The sequence below is a fragment of the Ictidomys tridecemlineatus genome, chromosome 6 (genome assembly GCF_052094955.1).
Source record: "Ictidomys tridecemlineatus isolate mIctTri1 chromosome 6, mIctTri1.hap1, whole genome shotgun sequence".
Taxonomy (NCBI): domain Eukaryota; kingdom Metazoa; phylum Chordata; class Mammalia; order Rodentia; family Sciuridae; genus Ictidomys; species Ictidomys tridecemlineatus.
Window position 1 is genome coordinate 72,501,741 of NC_135482.1, and position 22,594 is coordinate 72,524,334.

The window sequence follows — 22,594 nt, forward strand, 5'->3', positions numbered from 1 at the left end:
AGGATTATATGATTATATTCTAGTCTGTTACCTGTTTAAAATCTTTTCCCCAACAGCACACCTGTAATCCCAGAGACTCGGGAAGCTGAGGCAGGAGAGTCTTGAGTTCAAAACCAGCCTCAGCAAAAGCAAGGCACTAAGCAACTCAGTGAGATCCTGTCTCTAAATAAAATACAAAATTGGACTGGGGATGTGGCTCAGTGGTCAAGTGTCCCCTAGTTGATCCGTGGTACCCACTCCCCCTCAAAAACCCAAACTTTTTCCCAAAATAAAGTGCTGAAGTTTAGCAGAGTATAGTCAAAATAAAAATAAAGAAACTCAGAGAGCTTACAAAAACAAAATCCTTTTGATATACAGGAATGATAAATGAAGAGCTATCATTAGAATCAAAATTACAGTTTGCTTAGAAATTCAGGGTGTGGGGAGAAGGGAGGGGGCATGGGGGTAAGAAAGATGGTGGAATGGGATGAACATCATTACCCTAAATACATGTATGAAAACAAGAATGGTGTTACTCTGCTTTGTGTACAACCAGAGACAATGAAAAATCATGCTCTATATGTGTACTATGAATTGAAATGCATTCTGCTGTCATGTATAACAAATTTGAAGAAAGAAAGAAGTTATTTAATTAATTAATTCAGGGGGAAAGGGGAAAAGAGTGCTTCTTTCAGTAAAAGCTACTTAATGGAGTTGGTAATTAGCATAAAAATGCCAACCTGAATTTGAAGAACAGCCAAAGTTGAACTATGATAAAAGAGAACTTGAGTTATACCTAATGTTAAAAGAACACATCCTGGCTATGTCTTGGGGAAGCTATGTCTCCCCAGGTGGCACTGATCTGAGAAGTCCTCAGTAAATTCTCACCATGCCCTGCTGTCCCTCTGCCCTCCGCTCACACCCTCCATCTGCAAGGACATTCAATTATAAATGCCTCAGAAGTGAAAAAAAAAAAATCACTAACCTTCTAAATTAAATCCTGGAACCTGCTTAATCCAGAATCTGCCTGGTTAAAATTCAGAATGTATATTACAGTCTATATTCTAAATGCCAACTTCATTTACATAGTGTCTGGTAGACTGTGCAGTGGTTTCCATTTACTTCTTTCCTTACATTAATTATGCAACAATATTCAAAACTTAATATTTCCTGTTTGGGGGTTTTGGCCAGCCACCTTGATATAGAATACACACATGTGTGAAATACATACACACATACATGTTTTGATGAATCTCTTACCTTAGAGCATTATTTATTTCCAAGTACTTTCCTCTACTTATTAGACTGAGATCACATTTATAAACCTTTTGGAATTTAGTTTCTTGTACATACCTGCGCCATCTGTTTTAATCCTGTTCGATGGTAAACTGGGCTCTCCTATACCCAACGTGTTAGTAGCTACCACTCGAAATTCATACTCCATCCATGGGATTAGGTCCACTGCTCTTGCTGCCTCCATATTTCCTTCAATAATTGGAGGATCTAAATAAAATAAATATTAAATGGAGATTATTATTTGCCTAAGTTGTTATTTATATCACTCTTCATTTTCATTTTATTTTCTTGAAGAGAATGTACATATTATGTGGAATTAAAATAAAAATGATAACTAGGAATGTGAAGTTCAAGTAAGAGAAGAAGTTATTATAAATAATGAACTAGAAAGAGACATGCAACATAAGAAGTTTGAGGTAGGGCACCGAATTCTGTATTTCTAAGGAATGCTCAGGTCATGCTGATGCTGCTGGTCCAGGAACTATAGCTTGAGAAACAAGAAGCAGTGTTCTTGAGGTGAAACCTAGAAAGATTTCCAGAGGCAAAGGTAAAACTAGCACAAAAAGTTTATGCACTGCCACAGGTGTAGTCTACACATAGCAAAAGATTTATTAATAGGGTAAAAAAGGATAATGATTATGACCTTTTTTTTTGTTGGTGTTACAGTTGTGTACTTAGATCATCTGGGGCAGTGATAATAAATATTATACTAGTAAAGTAGTCAGAATTCATGTTACTAAATACTAATAGGCAATTATAAATTATGGGTAGGATATGACCTTAGCTTGCTTATTTAATTGAAATATGATAAGATATACAACCAAGATAGGTTTATGTCTTACTTTAAGCTCTCTAAAAATATTTATACAGGATTTTCATAATTAACTTATACATTCATGTGCATACAAATGCATATACACTACCTATTTGGAAATTTTTTTCTTTTGGCTTGTCTTGTGACTCATTATGTTAATATTTAGGGAATTTTTAGCCTGCAATGCAAACTATGAATATGCAGCTTCTTAAGATGTTGTACCCATTACCATAATAAATGCAAAGCATCCTGGTGTTCAGTTTTACTTTTAGAAAAATTCTTCTATAGCTCAGACTGTTTCATTTCTCACTCTGCTGCAAGTTTTGCTATTTATTCTCTTATTTCATTATACATTTGTTCTATAGACTTGACATGATTTTTTAAAGAATTTTTTAATAACTTTCTTTTATTTATTTATTTTTAATGTGGTGCTGAGGATTGAACCCAGTGCCTCACACGTGCTAGGCGAGTGCTCTACCACTGAGCCACAACCCCAGCCCATAGACTTGACATAAATTTTTGATATTCTGATTAAAAATGTGGCTGCCCCTCTTGTTTTTGTTCTGCTTCTTTATTTCCTATCTATTCCACTCTTCCCTTGCATAACATCAGAATCTGTTTGTTTTATTTGATATACTTAGGCACTTTCTTTTTAGGTAATTAGAAGAGGAAAAGTGAAATTCTGGATTGCAAAAGGCCCTTCATGGAGTAAAGGAGAAATAGAATGAGTTGTTATGACCCTGGGTTGGGCAGTACTTCATCCTCACTGAATGCATTTCAGTGGTCTTGAGCCCCCTATGGAAAAAGACACTATGAGGCTACAGTGGTTTACATCATATCCCTGACAAATAAATAAATAAATAAAAAAGATAAGTCCCTGTCTAAATATCAATTACCTGAACCTGTGCATGTTACCTTACTGGAAAGAAGGTCTTGGCAAACCTTTTTCAGTTTAAGTTAAGGCTGTAACTTAACTTAAATATTGGATGAGATCATCCTGGGTTATTTGAATGGGCCCCAATTTAATGATGAGTGTCCTTATAAGAGACACAGAGGAAAAACTCTTAAAGAGCTGAAGGCAGTATGACCATAAGTATTGAAGTGATGCAGTCATATGGCAAGAAACACTTGGAGCCATCAGAAACCAAAGAGACAGGGAATAAATTGTTCCCTGCGGCCTCTGGAGGGGGCGCAGCCCAGCCAAAACTCCAGCCAACATAATCCCCTATATTCTAGACTTTTGAAAGTTGCCTGAGTGAGTCCTGATATTTCCTTAAGGATTCAATTGGAAATGTTAGGATCCTCCATCTCAATCTAAAACCCAAATATTTGAAACTACCTGGAAACAACTTCCCACTCAGCATAGACTGTAACATAGTATTCCAAGTATGACCTGAGCATCTTGTAGAAATCTGGAAATGATACCAAACTGTTCATTCTCTTAAAAAAAAATTGAGAGTAATATTTATAGTAGATTGTTTTCAAAATCCACATTTCCCTTCTCTTTTTTCCTAATATCATTATTCTAAATTAAAATTTAATCTTTGAACTGGTAAGAGCTGATAACTTGAAAAATATTTATTGGATATTCAAAATAATTACCTTTATAAACTTATTTCATCCTATACTTTAATTTTTATTGAACACTAGCATAACTTTAAAAATCCATGATTTTTATTTACAGATGTTTGCCAAAAGTATATTTTTTATTTCTACTGAGGGTATAGTCACTAGAAATCTTCATTTGTACACTAAAGTAAGTAAAACAGATAGTCTACAAAGGCACTTAGAGTTGAGTTTGTGAAGAAATACAATGGAATAAATCTCATCTTTGGTAGAGCACGGAGAAAAGGAGGTCATCGTCACAGGTGTCAGAGCAACGACCAGCAATCCAGCCTAAGCCTCCAAAGGGACAACCATGAACCAAGTGAAAGAAAGGAAACATTTCAAGAGGTAGTGGCTGATAATTTTCCAAAGTTGAAATGTCAATCCAAGGACACAAGAAGCCAGCAAATCCCATACATCTTGCCAAGCTAAAAAGAAAATTCGTAGAGAAATATGGACAGAATTCACAGAAAAATGGACATATTAAGTATAGAGAAAGAAGCAAATCAACAGCTAATTTCATTAAAAAACAGTTCAGGTCAAAGACAATGGAACAATATTCTTAAAGTTCTCAAAGAAAATAAAACAACTCAGAATTTATATTGAACAAAAACACCACTTAAATATAAAACAACAACAAAAAAGACTGTTTCTAATGGAAAAAATGCTGAAGGTCTTTGACTCCAGTAACCTGAAACATGTGTTCTAATAAGAAGTTCTATATTTATGGAATTGTACCAGAAAAAAAAAATCCAGTTTTACAAAAAGGAATGGAAATTCAGAAATAAATATATATATAAACATAAAGGGATTTTTGAAACATCTTTCAGAAAACTGATAGGAAAGTGCTTTCTCAGCCTGATAGAAAACATCTAAGATAGCATGTTCTGAGCATTGAAAAGAAAAAAAAATATGAACCAAGAATATTATAGGCAATAAATATTTTCAAGGTGAAATAAAGCCATTGCCAGGTAAATAAAACTTTGGAGAATGAGTTTCTAGCGTATTTATCTCACAAGAAAGTTCTTTAGGCTGAAAGCAGTGGCTCTCAGAGGGTAAAGTGAAGCAGCATAAAAGAAACAAGAAGTGTTGGCAAAGGTAATTATATAATTATAAAAGATACACTTATTGTCCTTTATTCTCTTTTTTAAAAAATATTTATTTTTTAGTTGTAGGTGAACACAATATCTTTATTTCATTTTTATGTGGTGCTGAGGATCAAACCCAGTACCTCATGTGTGCTAGGCAAGCACTCTGCCACGGAGCTACCACCCCAGCCCCTGTCCTTTCTTCTCTTAAATGATTTAAAATAAACAGTAGAAAACTGCATATACAGTTTGTCTTGATATCTATGGGTTCTGCATCTACAGATTCAATCAATTATTAATCAAAATAGCTTGAAAAAAACCAATTACATTGCTACTGAATACATACAGACATTATTATTATTATTATTATTATTATTATTATTATTATTTCCTAAACAATAAGTACAATAGCTTTTTACATGGTATCCAAATTGTATTAGGTATTTCTAGTCATCTAGAGATGATTTAATGTATGGGATGATTTGCATAAGTTATATGCAAATACTACACCATTTCATGAGGGGGTTCTGAAACTACTCTTCCACAGATATTGATAAATAATTGTATAAATATTAATGCATATGTATATGTATGTAATACATGTATATATTATATGTACATTATATATCATTGTGGTTTGGGATCTATAATATATTGAAATGCATTATATTTTATAATAACTGCACAAAGGGGATGGGTAGAGCAAAGTTGTAAAGAAGTGACACCAGATGGTAACTCAAATCTATATGAACAACCAAAGAACACCAAAAATTATGAATAAAAAGGTAACTAAACAGCTCTATAAACATAGATATTCTTGATTGTCTTTCTTCTCTTACTTTCCTTAAGCTACAAAATTATAGAAAGAAATATTTACAACAAAAAGTTATTCGGTAAGATAAATGGATGTATTTATCTATAGACATCTTGTATTTACATCTACTTATCTATAATTATGATAGCACAAAAAAGGAGAACATGAAATGCAATTATCTAGGAGAATTATTTGCATAACTCTCTGAAAGTAAGTTAGTAAATATTTGAAGTCTATTCTAGGAAGTTCAGATATATCTAGTAAGCCCTAGAAAAATGATTAAGTGTACACACACATACACACATATATAGTGAATATCATTAAGGAAATTAAAATGTTATACTAGAAAGTGTGCATAATTCAAAAGAAAACAGTAAGTAGTGACTAGAGGAATAAAAATTTGGAACATTTGAAAAGCAAAAAAACAATGGGAGCTATAAATCCAACCACATCAATAATAACATTAAAAGTTAATGGATTAAAGAATTCAGTAAAATGTCAGAGATCATCAGACTGGATAAAAAATAAGCTCTAACTATACATTGTCAACAGGAAACAATAGCCAAAGATGCAGATAAATTAAAAGGGAAAGTAGGAAACATATGTGATGGAAACAGGAATAGCCAGAGGCAGGAGTATATCAATATACATTGATATCAGAAGCACAGCTCCCAATTCTCTGTGATTCCTTTAGCACAAATAACCACATGATTTGCTATATATTTTAACTGTTTATTATCATTTCTCCTACAAGAAAACAAGGTACTTGAAGGCAGGGGTGTTTTGGACTTTGTTTTATTCTCTATATTCCTCAGCTATATTTCCAGCATCTAGATCAGACTCTGGAACACAGTGGAAGCTCAATAAGTATCCATTTAATGAAATAGTACTGTGGGACTGATAAAAGTCCTGGGAGTAGAAGTATGAATAAAACAAAGTTCTCATACTTATGGAATTTAATTTATGGTGGATTATTTTTTTTAGTAATAACTTTGCTTTCCTTTTGATTGGGCTACATAGCATACACAGATAATTAATGGCAATGACTGAATTTTATATTCCTTTTCTAAAACCAAGGCAAATTTTAACCATGTATTGATTTATTTCACTTTGCTCTTGGTACCTATAATCAGTGTCCACTACTTGATTCCTAATATTATCTATAATTTCATCATTGTGTTGTTATTCTCTTCATAAAAGCAGAAAGCGCTCATGCCTTAAAATAATCTAAAATTTAAAAGTTTTAAAAAATTGTTTCCCAGATTGTCTGACTTGGTCAAGTTCATCTATAAAAGATTCTTATAATGATAAGACAGTATAATGAGAATATTTCACCTGTTTCTAATTCTTTGGAACTTTATACATCTATGTAGAAAATTATTTGTCACTAAGATATATCCTAAATCCTTGAAACAGATTTAAGTTTCTATTTGACTAATTTTCCTTGAAAGAAAAGAATATATTCAATACAAAATAAATCTAAGTTAAAACACCTTACTGTGCAAAACTGTCAGGATAAAGCTAAGTCGAGAGTATATTTGGAACACAGGATTGATTATTTTTCAGTTTTTAAAAGGAAGAAACATCTTATTTTCTATTATTGCCTTATTTCTTTTTCCTCTGGTGACAAATGAGCAGATATTTCTACTATTCTTTCTTATTATTTTACAAAAATATCTTCTACCTTCTTTAATGTTACAGGTGAAAATAAAGTGATGTGTGATATTCTAGGTTAGTAATGATAAATGGCAATGGTAATAGTTATAGGTAAGCAAAAGTATCCATGTAATAAACTTTTCCTTATCAACTTTAAGAAAATCTTAATATAAGAAAAGAAAAAAGTTTGAAAGAAACCAAACCTTAAAATCTTTCCCTGAGGAAATTAAAACCAGGCACGATCATTTTCAGGAAGTAAATGACTATAAGGAGTAAGACTTGAATGCTTAATATAATATTTATGATTAATGCAGCTGTTTTTTAAAATGAAGAACTATAGTTCCTAAATAATGAGATAAAGTGAGTCATAAATGACACTTGCCAAAACAAAGACTCTGTAATGATTCTTTTTTTTCCCAATGAATCTTAGCCTCACTGTAGTTCAAAGAAGAAAACTAGGAGGTCCTTGTTGCTTTCCCACTACAGATTTAGACATGCTTAAAAAACCAGTGTACTAAAACAAAAAATGATTTAAGAAAAAAAGTATTTCAACATACATCATGAAATTTGAAAACCTACAGGATTTTATTGAAAAAGTCACACTGAAACATGTAATAACTAATCAGACAAATATAACTCACCAGTCTTCGCATCTTTCCAGTCATCTGAAAGAATGGTCCTGGTCTGGATAGTGTATTTGGAGATGGGACTGTGATTGTCTGAGCCACGGCTCCAAGTGAGGGCAACAGAGGTGGCTCTAATGTCCTCTATTCGAAGACCACCTGGAGGGCCTGGGGGACCTGGAATGAAATGAGTCATGAATTACTGAATTCCAACTAGAGGACTGATCACATATTAGAATAAGAAAACATCCTCCTTGCAATTAACCTAAACAAGTATAGAATATAATCAAGTGTTGTTGCCTTCTTTTAAATATAAACCATAAGGAGGAATAATAAAATATCATTTGTGGTGTTCACTAAAATATTTCAGGTATACTTTTTAAGGAATAAGACAATACATTCATTAAAACAGCATTATTATTGAGTATACATATGATAATCTTCATCATATAAAATGCAATTGGCATTAAGAAGACCTACTACAGATTAGAAGACAGTGACATCCAATGAATTTTTGCTGAACGGATGAATCATATATGGCAGCACAATTAATCCAGGTATGTGGACACTTGGTCAACCGTTTTTTTCTCTTTCCCCAATATGGAACAAATATTTTCTTATAACCCTACCTTAAATGCTATATAACATTACTCCTAATGATAATATAGGTGATATATTTTACTCAGAGTGACAATTTCTGCAAGTAATTTTATATATTATTTTGAGTAATAAAATTTAATGTTATAATAATAAATAATAATAAAAGAAATGTTTCTACTTATATAAAATATGGAAAATAATCATCAACTCATAGATATACAGGGATATTCTGAAAACATCACATTACATAAGTGAAAGTCTTAGGACTTGTTATTATAGAACACAATAATACGTTTTCATAGATGCTTCACAACTGAGTAACAATGTAATTTACTTATTCTTTGAACTGAGAGCACTATGCTAAGTAGTAGAGATGAAAAGATACATAAGACAAACTTTCGGGCTTTGAGCAGCTCTTTGTCTTGAAGAGGGTGAAATGGACCAGCAAGCAAATAACTATAATAGAAAGTAATAAATGCCATGATAATTGCATACAAAGTACTTATATTTTGCATCATGTTTTTTTTTAAATGAGGGGGAAAAGAATTTAAAATGATAAAATGCTATCTGTTGCTTACACTGTTAAAAAAGCCTCTTGGTTAATAGACAGTTCCTAGTACAGATATTTCAGAAAATGTCATCATTTTTTTTCTTTGTACTACAAAGGAGTTTATGTCCAACTAAATTAGGCATGTTGAATATAACAATTGATAATTAAGTAACACCTTCATTTTCAAATAATGCAGTACTAAAGAAGATATTTATATTTATCTTTTAGCTGAAATTAACGCCTTCACATTTTTATATCAGATGAGTTGCTTAGCCTTGATTGCTTTTTCTTTACATATGGGTTTGGTCTCTGTGGAAATGTGGGCAAAACCCAAATCTTCACCAATTTCTTTATGGTTGCCCGAAGGAAGAAAAACATTTGTAAGTCAATGAACACATCATCACCAATATAAAGCAGCACATGACACACCCTATGGATGGTAGTAAATTTTATTATTTGGAAATATATCACATTTGAATATAATATAGGTAATTTTACTTATATAAATTTGTCATCTGTAATATTATATTTACACTTCTTAATGTTAAATAATTGAAAACAGATACATAAATAATAGAGCACATTTTATATTGAGAAAACACATTCCATTTTTATGTGAAAAAATCACACTGAAATACAGTATACATTATTGCTCAAAATCAAGAAGTTCATTACTTCACATAAAGCATCATCCCAAGTTAGTTATTAAGAAGAATATTTCAGAGTATTAAAAAATTAAAAATTAGAGAGAAAATATGTTAAAAAGACTTTAAAACAAAGATAAACTTCTATAATACGTGCATTCAAAAACTTTTCTGTGTGTAAAGGTATTCAGAAAATGTTAAAGGGAATTTAAGGCAAATTGCAAAATTTAGTCTTTAACCACTAAACTATAAATCATTTCCTTGCTGTTATTCTCTGAATTCTTGGAGTTTCAAATGACTAATATTTCACAAAGATCAGATTAGAGCTGCATTTTTTGGTATATTTAATGGGATATTGCATACAAAACTTTTTCAGTTTTCCATTCACTAAAGAGAAGAATTCTTGAGTAAAACACTGTATTTGTTATTTTTTTCTCTGATACATGTTTGGTCTACAGTGAGTTTTTCATGAATATTTGCTAACTATATAAAAATAACTTATCATACTTGATCTCCTGACAGTTCCATAACCATAATGACTGTCTAAAATACAACTTGTATTTTCAAACTTGTGTTGAAATAACTGTGCCATCACAAGGAAGGAGTTTAGATGACAAATGCAAAGGGTCAGTTTGCTTAGCATCCTTAACACTTAACACCCTTGTATGACAATATTACTTGGTAAGGTTTCAACTAATGTAAAGTAAAATTTTCCATCTAGCAAATGCCTACAAATTTTTCCCAGAAAATAATGGAGGAAAAAAAAACATACTATTAAAAGAAAAGGAATTTTAGAGTTAAAATGGACTTGGCTTTAAATTCTATGCCCTGATTTATCTTGATTATGTTACTTAAATTTACTAAGCTCTCGTTTTCTCATTTATAAAACAAAAGTAATACAAATTGATGATATTGTTGTTAGGATTAAAGTGACATCCTTAAAGTATCTAGACGTAGGCCTGGTCTATAGAAGCCCTCAGTAAACTTTAGCTAGTAATAGTATTATTGTCATTGTCTCTAAAAGAGTCATCCAAGTGTCTTAGCTATCTGGCAGTAGAGATTATTAGTATGGGTTAATCATTGTGAGGGATCTGTTTACCACATCACTCATTTATCACTTGCCACTGAGAAAAAGTAGAAACCTCAGAAAGTAAAATGTTTTCTGGTCAATTTGATAGAGGTGAGGAAAAGTTCAGAATGTGAAGACACTCCAGTCCATACTAAGTAATCAGGATGTGGCAAAAATAGAACAGTGTTACCATAGAGACAGTCAGATGGCCCAGTGGAGGCTTGCAGAGGGAAGGTTTTCAAGCAGTGGAGGCTGATGTTACTTGCTTAATTTTTTTTTTTCAGAATGGAGAGAAAAATGCTATGGCAGAAAATAAAATAAGGAACTACTTGTTCCTCAGCACAAGGGAAGTTATTTAAGAGTTGACAACTTATTCTGATTCTTTTGTCCATGGAAAAAAAAAGCAATACATAATTCTGACCCTGTGAATTCCTTTTTCTTGAACCCCCTTCAATCTGTACCCTCAATAAATACTGAAGAATTGAATCCAGCAAAAATGGACTGCTACATACAGCTCTTTTACTAGTATCCTCCTATACCTCTTTAGAGCTTCTTAGGTTGTCCTTGGTCACGTGCTAATGAACCACAGGAACAATATTTATCCCAAAGTTAAATTATCATAAAATAGAGAAATTGATCTGATGAAAAGGACCTCTGCAATTTGACTCCATTTTAAGTGTTTAGATACATTATATGATACATTATTTTAGTTTTTCATTTTTTTATTTCTTTTATTTTAATTATTAAAGATTTGAGGTATGAAGGCGGAAGACTGGAATACTATTCTGACTAGCCCAGGAAAAGTCATTTCATCAATTTGTCTCACCATCATTAATTAAATACTTGGGGAGTTAGAAAGAGAAGGAAATGAGTAGAAAAAGAAAAGGAGGGGCTGTATCTCTATGGCAGAGCACTTGCCTAACATGTGTGAGGGGTTTGATCTTAATACCACATAAAAATGAGACAAATAAAATAAAGGCATGCTGTCCATCTACAACTACAAAAAAATTTTTTTAAAAAGAAAAAGATTTGGAGGAGATAATAGAAAATTATTTAAGTCATACTTTTTGCTTCTGTGCTCTTATGAGTATAGTTTTATTTTCATCCCTGTCTTTCTAACATGTCTCCCACCCCATGCCTTGGAGTTTCCGAAATGCATTTTTTTTTAAATCTCATGTATCATATTCCTGTAGCAGTGCTGCTATTTTTGTTTCCTGATTCTTACCAGTACTTGCAGGATGTTACTATGAGTGGACACCTCTAATTGCATTAGGCCTATTCCTCTGACTGAGTTCCACTTTGATATAAGTAACAACACAGATGCCATTCCATATTGGTTGTTTGCATTTTTTCCCATTCAGAATCATGGTGTTAGATCACTACCTGTCTTTCGTTTCTTCTCTTCTCAGCTGAAGGCTAACACTATGAATAGTCTTCCTTTTCTATCGTCTTTACCCATTTCTTACTATGTTTGTTTTTCACCCATGTATTCTTTCTTTAGCTGCAAAGATCCCTCTCGGAGAGTCTCTGTTCATTAAGAGTGCTCAATAAAACCATCCTTATGGGAGATAAATAATGGTCTACCAAAATCCTTGTTAGTGTTCTATTTTTACATAATATGTCCTTCAAAATTAGCTAAAAGGAATTCACAAATAATTATTGAGGTTCATTACTGTCACATTGTTACCTAGTGAAGGACTTTGGAAACTTCCAGAATGATCCCCTATCATCTGCAGTTAAATGGACAGTCTCCTTTGCCACATCTGTATTTTTCTTTCTCTAAATTTTTCATGGTTCTCAATATTTTTACTATTAAATCATTGACTTTCAGCAGATAACAGAGATAGTTCAATATTTTATGTAAATCACCTACACTTTAGATCTTGTTTAAGCCAATATCTGTTTCGTAGAAGGATGCTATGTCTAGAAAGATTACTGTCAGAATCGTAGCCTGTCAATGGCAAGTGCAGAGTCAGAACAGGAGACAGGCAAGGCCTGTTATAACATGCCCCAGGTAAGAAAATGTCCATTTGCAGATTCAGATCATGTAGCTCAAATGTGTCAGTCTGCAAAAAATTTCTAAAGAACTATATTAATGCCAACAGTTTTACTCTATTGTTCTCTTGGATTTGTCCATATTATTTAAGTAAGTAATAAACCCATGACAACATAAAATTTATATAACAAAATTTTCAGAAAATCACAAAAAGAAGTTTACACAGTATATGTTAATAAAAATCATATTTTTCATTGAGTACTTATTACAGCCAAGTCACTGCCAAAACATTTATAATTCATACTAATATTGAATCCTATGCTATTATTTTTCCTATTTTATAGGTGAGGAAACATAGTCAGAGACAGATTAAATCAAATGACCATGGTCATCCTACTAATAAATGACAAAGTTAAGAATTTGTACCCAGTCAATTTGCCTTGAGACCAACTTCTCAACAACTACAATTTAGAAATAGCATTATTGATACCACATTTTAAAATGGTCTTGATAACTTTCCATTGGTTATTTTCTTAAAGAGGAGAATATAAATTTCTTGGGCACAAGTGTATATTTTGGAAACAATGACATAAACTACAGCACATTGGTTATAGCTTTTAAAATCGTTATCTTATTTGCTAACTCAAATACATAGGTTATCATATCGCCTATCTATAAATTCTTAATCAATTCATCCCCAGCCTTTCTTGACCATCATACAGATATCTGTTAATCTTTTCTGAAAATTAATGTTTTAGAAAAAAAGACTTTTTTGATTTTCACTCAGTTCCCATTTATATGTAAAACAATTTTTAAAAATGAGCAGAAAAACAAATTATTTGTCAATTGTGTCCAGAATATTAAATGAGAAGATTTCAAACATTTTAGGAAAGATAGCAGGACAAATAAATTTTCCAAGTGATTCACATATTAAAAATAAGCTGACCACATTTTTCAATCAATACTTGAAACTCATTTTTTTAATAAATCACGTGGGACAGAAGACATGAAACTCAGACCTTGAAGAATATATGCCATGCCCTTCATCCATCACTGAAGTCAGTGACTACCTAGCAGGAACCCAAACATGCTCTCTCCTTATTCAACAACTACACTTGGCTTCCTTAACAGCTACTGTTAGAAATGTGCTTTCACAACCACCAGTCCGTTTGGGACACCTCTGGACACAGCAGGCTATTTTAATATAAACATTGCTGATCTCAAACTGGTGTGTTTAACAAGAATGACATTTTGTTGTCTTTTTCTTCCCCAGCAAGGAGTAGAAACAAAGCACCACATAAAATATCCCAGGATTCATTGTTTATTTTTACCAAAACAGCAAATTTCAATGAAAAGTTTGAAGATGATAAGGAAACAAAAAAATTTGAGAACTGATTATTATTCCTTTTTAAAATAAGATAATCTTAAAATGAAAGTTGCTGGGAGATAAAGAACATCAGTTATGTTAAGGCAGGTCTTCTTTACCTAAAATTAAACTCCCTCTTATTACTGCTCTTGACGTGAAAATTAGTTAAAGCAATGGCTCTACTTTAAGATGCATATTAATGCCCATTATAAATGCATTTATTATCAATGCAAATCAGTGTTGTGTGGTCTTGTTGATGTTTGAAACTGTACTAGGATAAAGCTAAGTATTAAATATGTCTACCATGTAATAGGAGCTTACTAGTTTTATTAACATCTGACATCAATAAAAGTGAACTTAGATTCTAATTAGAAAGAGATTGAAGCAAGAAGAAGGCCAATGAATCTGTATACTTTTCCTACTTGATATCAGTATAGTTTGTTTAAATAAGAATGTTCTCCCTTTCCTGTTCCCATCATCCTTGTCATGTGGTTTCTAATCTAACTTCTCCTCTTTCATTCTCAAACTATATTCCTAGCTGTCCTTGGTGGTATAATTAATTTCAGATATGGACTATGTAGGAAGATGCCCACAATAATGACTCAGACACATGTCTCCATGGTGATGTTTACAGACACTTCAAAATCCTCAACATGATTTTACATAACTTATTAACACGCAAATTGGTCTAGACTTTTAGTTCAAATTCTAAGGCACTTCTTTCTGTGATGCCAGCTGAGTTTACAAAATATAAAAGATGGAAGTAAGATCTTGCATCAGAGACATTTATTCTTTTAAGATGACTAATAAATTATTTTTAAAAATAAAACTATATGTAATGATGGAAATATCTATATCCCTCAGGGCTTTCCAGAGCATTCTTCAAACCACAGATGGAGTTGCTAGAGTTACTAAATGAGAAGCCTGAAAACTATCTCATATCTAAATATAAAACTGTCTATAAAGAACAAAAATATTATTGTGAAGAAACAAGAATTTTAAATGTTTCTTTAACTAAAGAAGGGAAGTATTTTCAAATCATGAAATTTAAGTAGTCCCAGAAATAGTTATATATTTCCATATTAATCCTTCCACATCTGCCCAAGTCCTTCTAATAAATATCTCAACCTTCCTCTCAAAAAGAAAGCTGATGGCTACAGTTAATAAAATTCATCATAAGTGCGCATTGTTAGTGGCTTAGCCATCTTCCCATAAATCTTGCTACAGAGATGGTGTTTTCCTACCCATACTGTCCGTGTTTACTTCTGAATCCCAGTAATTGTTCCCAGTCCCTTCAGGGACGTGGCCACTTTTCTTTGGTTATTGCTCCTTTTCCTCTTTCCTACCAATGACTATGGATGGCACTAGGATAGGAAAAGCTGCTGGAGCATCGCTCCTCTTATTTTATGTCCTAATTAAGGTGATGCATTGGTGGATTGGACAGCAACATTGTTCATTACCTGCTCAAATAAATCAAATAGTCCATTCAGTGGCAATACTCCTGTTATACTTCGCCAGTTCTTCATAAATTTTTTCAGGTAATGAGCTAACTTCTGAGATTTATAGTTTCAAAGAAAAACAAGACAGGAAAACACAAAACTTTCACTTGGCCACTATATGAGGTTAGTTCACTAGGCATTTTGTTTTTTGCAATTATTAGTGAAGCTTTATAATTATATCTAAAAAGAATATTTTATGTTTAGAAGTTTCAATGGGGAAACATCTTCTAAAAACTAGTTTGCAGGGGGAAAATTGCAGAAACTATGAGATTGAGTTAATTAGTCGAATCTAGTATCATATTAAAAAAAAACAACAACAACAACAAGGCTTTCACACAAATGGTGAGTGTGAACGATCACCAGGTTGGAGGCAGGCTTGCACAGACGGGGAGAAAGGGATCCGCCATGCTTTTCTCTCCATTTTTTCTGTTTTTACCTGCAAGAGGAAAGATCAATGCTGAAGGGAGATGTGGATGCCAAGTTCCAGGCAGGAAGCCATGAACTTCGGGGATTTGCCATGTCTCCTTCTCAGGTTAAGTTGAAATAATGAACAGAGAGAGCTGTCTTCTGGACCCTGAGGATGGAGGTCCAAAGGAGGGTGACAGAAAAAGTGACAAGCTTTGCCCAATCAAACCTCTCTGCTTCTTAGTGACTCACTTTTTAAAGATTAGTAACTGGGAGACCCTTCACAAAAAAACAACAACAACAACAACAACAACAAAAATGAAAAAAAAATGAAAATTCTGACCCTGTGTATAGTTTATTCCCCACAGTCTAAGTCTACCCACTAAAGTATATGCTTATGTTTTGAAGAATTTTAATGAAGAAATATATACTAAAATAGATTCAAGGAATAATCCTAAAGAGTTAATCAGTAGTTGAATCAGGATGTCATGATAGCAATGCCTTGAATAATATTTATTTTATGTCTATATTAATAGTAAAGAGGAAGGAAATAAAGAAAAACATTTATAAAAAGTTGCCATGGGTATGTATAAACAGTAACTACCAGTATTTTCCTTCATAAATATGAGGTTTATAGTGATTAACTGTCTCTCCTGATCCCACAGGTTATTGAATATGTAGAGTAAATAGCTAACCTATGTGTGCAAAATGCCAAAGACCATAGCCTTTCCTTCATACCATGAAGATCTTACAGAAATTGTATATGTTTATTAATGCAGTTATGGTATTATACAAAAGGGTGCAATTAACAGATGATCGTCTATCTCTTTCTCCTACTCTTAACTCAGAATAGCCTGATTATTAGAATTAGGCTACTAACTAGCTACTACTGACACTGATGGCAGTTATTTAAATAGACAAATGTATCTAGGACAATTTGCCTCTGCTGACAGCTTGTTGCAAATTTAGTTCTTATGGTAAATAGTAACAAAGGTTTTAGAACTTGGACACTTTAAGCACATGAAATTTTAAGCTCCTTAGATAAAAATTAAAACTGTAAATATGACATATATTCTTTTCTCCCCCACTTTTAAATAAGATGTTGGTAGTTTTTTGCTGTATTAGCGGAATGTGCTTATCTGCAATCTGAAGTTTTAAGCCTGGAGAGAAGGGGACGTGTACATTCCCTGAATGAGCTTCCCTGAGCTCCTTCTGGCATGGCTACCATGGTTATCATCCAAGCTGTTTAAAGTCCAGACATCTGAGGGGACCAGATGCTCTGTTTATCAAGAGCCACTACAACCGAAGCGAGCAGGTGCTCAGAAGTGTATTTTTTGAACTACTCAGTGACACTCCTACAAAGGATACCTATACTTTGGTATGTCACAAATAATTTGCTACTAATAGCATTGAGAATTTAGAAATTTGTACATTATATTTATTCTTATTTTAAACTGATATATAAATATTTAGCATATAAATGGGATACTATGATGTATACATGTATATGATATACATACATATGGTAAAAAGTATTTAAAATCCTTTTGTCTAATTTTTTAAAACTGCACAGTACATTATAGATATCTGCAGCTATTCTAGTGTTTAATGCAATATCAACACTTCTTCCTTCTAACTATAATGTTATTCTAACTAATCTGTTAACCAACCTTGCTTCATCCTTCCCCCACCTCACTTTTTCCAGCCTCTAGTAACCATCATTTTACTCTCAACTTCTAGGAGATAAACTCTTAAAAATTACACATCTGAGTAAGATCATACAACTATTTGTCTTTCTATGCCTGGGTCATATAACTTAACATAATGATCTCTAGTTCCATACATGTTGTCGCAAATGACTGGAATTCATCCTTTTTTATGAGAATGCACATTTAAAAAATATAAGTGGATTCAAAGTTATCACTGCAATATGTGAGATGTCACTCACTTGTATCCCAATGCAGTTTCAAATAAAGAGATTGCTTGTTCAGGAGTGCTTTGAGAAATCCACACAAACCTCAGTCAACTTCCTCAGATATTCACATGTCCAGAGTGACCATTAATGATGGCTAACACTGGACAATTAGAAATTAAAATGGTGTTTTACTTTTTAGGAGAAAGGAATTTGGGGATTTATGCCAGAGTCTGCAATCACTTATGAGAGGATAATATACAGTAAAACACTGTGATGGAAAAGTGCCCTGGCAGAGAAAAGATAGAGAACTGCTCCCTGCTGTTCTGATCTCATGGGACACCTGACTCAGATGTTGAGTACACAAGGGGTGTTCTGACACAGAGGTTGGGGTCCCAGGGTCAGTTCTGAGTAGGAAGGAGGGAGGCTGCCAAATCTAAAACAGCTGCATTTGTAGGGTACCAAGAGAGATTGTCCAGTGAGTTGTAAGACCTGTTAACATGTCATCCTTTCCCTTGCAATATGTTTCATTAAATTCCAGTAATGTTTGGAGGAACCATGTGATAAGAATTTGGAGGCTCTAAACTCTCCTTCTGGTAGCTTCCTAAATTTACCATATGTGTAGAGGTAAACGCTTTTTCTGAATTTACTTCATTCTCCTTTAATAAGAGGCAAAAACCTCAGGGGCATAGTCAAATTCCTGGGGAGGCTAGGGCAGTAGGCTCCTAGCTGAGAGGCAGTGGTTGGTGGGAAGCCTGCCTGCACAAGGCACCCTAAGGACAGAATTGCACATTCCCAAAACTCAAAAGGTCAGACATTCCATAAAAATCATCAATTACAAAATTGTTTTGTTTGAAAGGGATCTTATATCATTATTTCTTTTCTTGGTTATTTTATCAGTAGTAATATTAAGGCGTTTTTTCTTCTGTTTAAAAAATAAAATGAATTGAAAAAGATGATTTTAATGAAATTCTAATTTTAAATAACCTAAAATTATACAGTACTCTCTAACTTAGCTTGGAATTATCAATGACTCAGAGCATTTGTGTGTGTGGCAGGCAATCTAGTTACTTTGATAAACTAAACATTTTCTAACAGTGATAGTGATATATAATAAAAGTTATGTGGTCTGATTTATGTATCTGGAAAAGTTAAATATTAAGGAAAAACAGAAGTAAGTTCAGGTTGTTGAATCTGGAGCATTGATATCTGCCTGTATCTGGCTTTATAGTGTGAAAATCGAGAATTTTCTTTTTAAAAAATTCTTTTGTTAATGAAATGAGATTAATAATCTTCTTGCTACCACTTTAAAATGATTTTGTTAGGATGATATGGTAAAATTTATATAAAAGTTTTATAGATATATGCATTGTAATATAAGATATTGAAACATTTTGAATGAGTTATTTTTTTGACTGTATGAATCATTATGCTGTAAAAAAAGCAGGAAAACATACATCAAAGTTTCAATTAACTATTTTTAGGCCAAAGAGTTCATTATAAAATCAAGTTTTCAAACCATCTACTATAATTTATTTGCTGTTTATACTATTGGAATTATAACTGTATAAAGTTAACTAGTTGGAAAAAAATATGTTTTAAATTATTATAGCTTACCCTTACCCTTGCTTGTTATTAGGCCATATGTATGTGTGTGTGTATAAATATATACATATATTAATTAATATTTAATAATAAAATATATACATGTACATATATATATATTTCATGGGTGAAAATAAAAATTATAAAATCTTTTATCAGAGCTTTATATGTAATAAATATTTCTTGACAAAATAGAAAAGGCTTACATTTTAACATTTCCACATGATTTTATCACATTAAATATATCTGAATTAGAATTTATTTATATCAAGTTACAGTAATCTTAAAATTGTGTGCCAAATAATATCTTTAATAAATTTTATATATCCTTATATAATATAATAAACATATGAAATAAGTTAATATGTCATTATAACTTGCTATATAATTATAATATTTCATTATAAAATACCAGATAATTATAATATTTATTATGTCATATATTACATATTAAATAATGCTATTCATATTTATTTTATATTCATAATATATACCTTTTCACAGCATAAATATTAGAATATAATTTTTAGTGAACAAAATATAATATTTTGTGAACAAAAATTAAAATTATTTGCTAAATATGAAAAGTCTTTAGTCATTCATTCACTTATGAAGAATTTTCAACATCACCCTTTATCTGTATCTGCTTTCAAAAAACTGACGTAATTGGTGTAGTTTCCAGCTTGATTTGGCATAATTGTCTGGTAAATATACAGAGATGTGTAAACCTGTTTGGTGCACTGCAGTGGAGAGTCTAAAAGCTCAGAATGCCTATTAAGTTCTGCAATGCTTTTCTGTTTTCTCCTGATTCAAAGAAAGAAGTAACAGAGTTGTTGACTATTTTTAGAAAGATGCCATGGATACAGATCAACTGAGTAGCAAAGAAGACATTCCAGTTTTCCAAAAGCTGATCATTTTGATTTTAAGACAAAGAAAGTCAGAAGTAATCACTGTACATTCAACTTACATTGAGAAATATAATATCAATCATTGATATACTTTAAAACTCTAAAAATAAATGGAAAGTCTGTTATTTTTATCCAAGTTCCTTTTTTAAAAAAGTAGCACTACTAAGTTATAACTTTGAAACAATCATCCATTTTCTAAATTCCGTGTTTATTATAACCAGATATGCATTTTGGCTCAATATTTCAGTTTTAGTATGTAACAATTATGGAAAACTGGCCTCTAATAGTTTTTCTTTGACCTAAATTTTCTGATGCTCTTAAGAAAGGGAAATGGGAATGTTTAATTTCTGGGCTATTAATAGCTGTATCGCCAAGGCATCATGCAGAGTGGGGTTAGCATGCCTCAGAAGGGCGCCCAATCTGTCATTGTTCCAACCAGTGTGGGCAGCAAGGACCATTTTGCTGTCTCAGTTCTCCAAGGCTGATGAGACAGAGTCTTTAGTCTGTCTCTGTGGCAAGATTTCCTTGGCCAAAGCAAGTGGAAAACACAGGCAATTATCCAAGTATCTGAGGTAAATGTGTGTTTTCTGCTCCAAATACTTGAAAAACTACCTCTTTAATTTGACTATGATGATCTGGACACTGATTTTTCTGCCTGTATAAATTTTTCCCTTTTCTGGATTTCTTCCCATTCTCATGTGTGTGTGTGTGTGTGTGTGTGTGTGTGTGTGTGTGTGTGTACACGTATATGCATGCACATGCATGCATAGGTGTGTGGTGAGGTATGTGTATATCTGGATACTGATTTGCTGTATATACTACATGAAAGCTTTATATCTATTCTTCCTAATTTCATGGAAATTTCTGACTGATTAATTTAAATATATTTTTGAATTAATTTTAGCCTGGCATGCCTTCATAGTAATTTTGAGTATTAACCCACATTCATTTATTTAATAATAATTTGAATAAAATAATTTTTAACACAATGTTAATATTTATGCCAGATACCACAGAATTCTAAACTCTGATTTAGCACCAAGAGTTTCACAAACTTTTAACATACTCTCCATCCTGCTGCCTTCACTAACATGAAAGTTCTGAGTTAGTCATTCAAAAAAAACTCTAAATAATCCTTGAGGTGGTGATTTAACATTTTCCTAAAAAAACGTGTTTGGTTCTAACTTTTCCCAAAATGTTTCTAAAATTTAATTACTTTTGTGACTATATTCCAGACAATACAAGGGTAAAAGAAAAGAAACAGTTTCAGTAGAAACTGAAATCAGAAATTTTTACTGTTTAGTAGTAATGATTATAAAGCTGACCTGATAATCTATCTAATATGGTGAATTTTAGAAATTACATCTAACTTTATGAAAAGATTTTCCTAGAAGCCTAGGACAATAAGACTGAACCAGGGTCCTAAAATGATCAAGTGCCAGTAAATAAATAGAGAATGAAGGGGAAGACACTTTCTCTGTGTCTAAGTTTGTGAAATGAGGAGATAAGAATTGTCCAGATGACATTTAGGATTAATTCTCAATTTCAAATTGTATTTTTATAACAAAAATATATTAAAAGTATTCAACATCTTTAGCAATTAGGGAAATACAAATCAAAACTATACCCAGATTTCAACTCACATAAGTCAGAATGGCAGTTATCAAGAATACAAACAATAATAAATGATGAAGAGGTTGCGGAGAAAAAGAAATACTGTTATACTATGGTGGAATAAATTAGTATAACCACTATGGATATAAGTACGAAGATTCTTCAAAAGATCAACAATGGAAATACCTCGGTAATAATCCTAAATAATTAAAGTGACCATACTATAGCAATACTTGCATATCCATGTTTATAGCAGCATAATGCACAATAGCCAAATTATGGAACCAGTCTAAGTGTCCATCAATGAATGGACAGAGAAAGAAAAAAATATATATATATATATTACATATACATATTATACGTATTTATATATACACATACAAAATGTAGTTTTATTCAGTCATAAAAAAGAATGAAATTATGTCATTTTCAAGAAGATGAGTGGAATTTGAGAGCATTATGTTAAGCAAAATAAGCCAAACTCAAAAAGTCAAGGGTCATGTGTTTCTTCTCTTAGGTAGAAGCTAGAGAAGGAAAAAGAGGTGGGGGTG

At 32.2% G+C, this 22,594-nt stretch overlaps 1 protein-coding gene across 7 annotated transcripts in view; it reads right to left on the reverse strand.

Annotated features, from left to right (window-relative positions):
* The window catches only part of Cntn1 (contactin 1), a 343,238-nt gene that overhangs the window by 60,938 nt on the left and 259,706 nt on the right, over nt 1-22,594 (reverse strand). For 6 of the 7 annotated variants that reach the window (XM_078014880.1, XM_078014877.1, XM_078014881.1 and 3 more), the window contains 2 exons: nt 7,894-8,052; nt 1,333-1,482 (listed from right to left, as the gene is read on the reverse strand). In XM_078014880.1, coding sequence (XP_077871006.1) covers nt 1,333-1,482; nt 7,894-8,052 — 309 coding nt within the window. Of the gene's footprint in view, nt 1-1,332; nt 1,483-7,893; nt 8,053-14,039; nt 16,036-22,594 lie in introns of those variants that run through there. The other variant, XM_040280801.2, reaches the window with a different exon arrangement.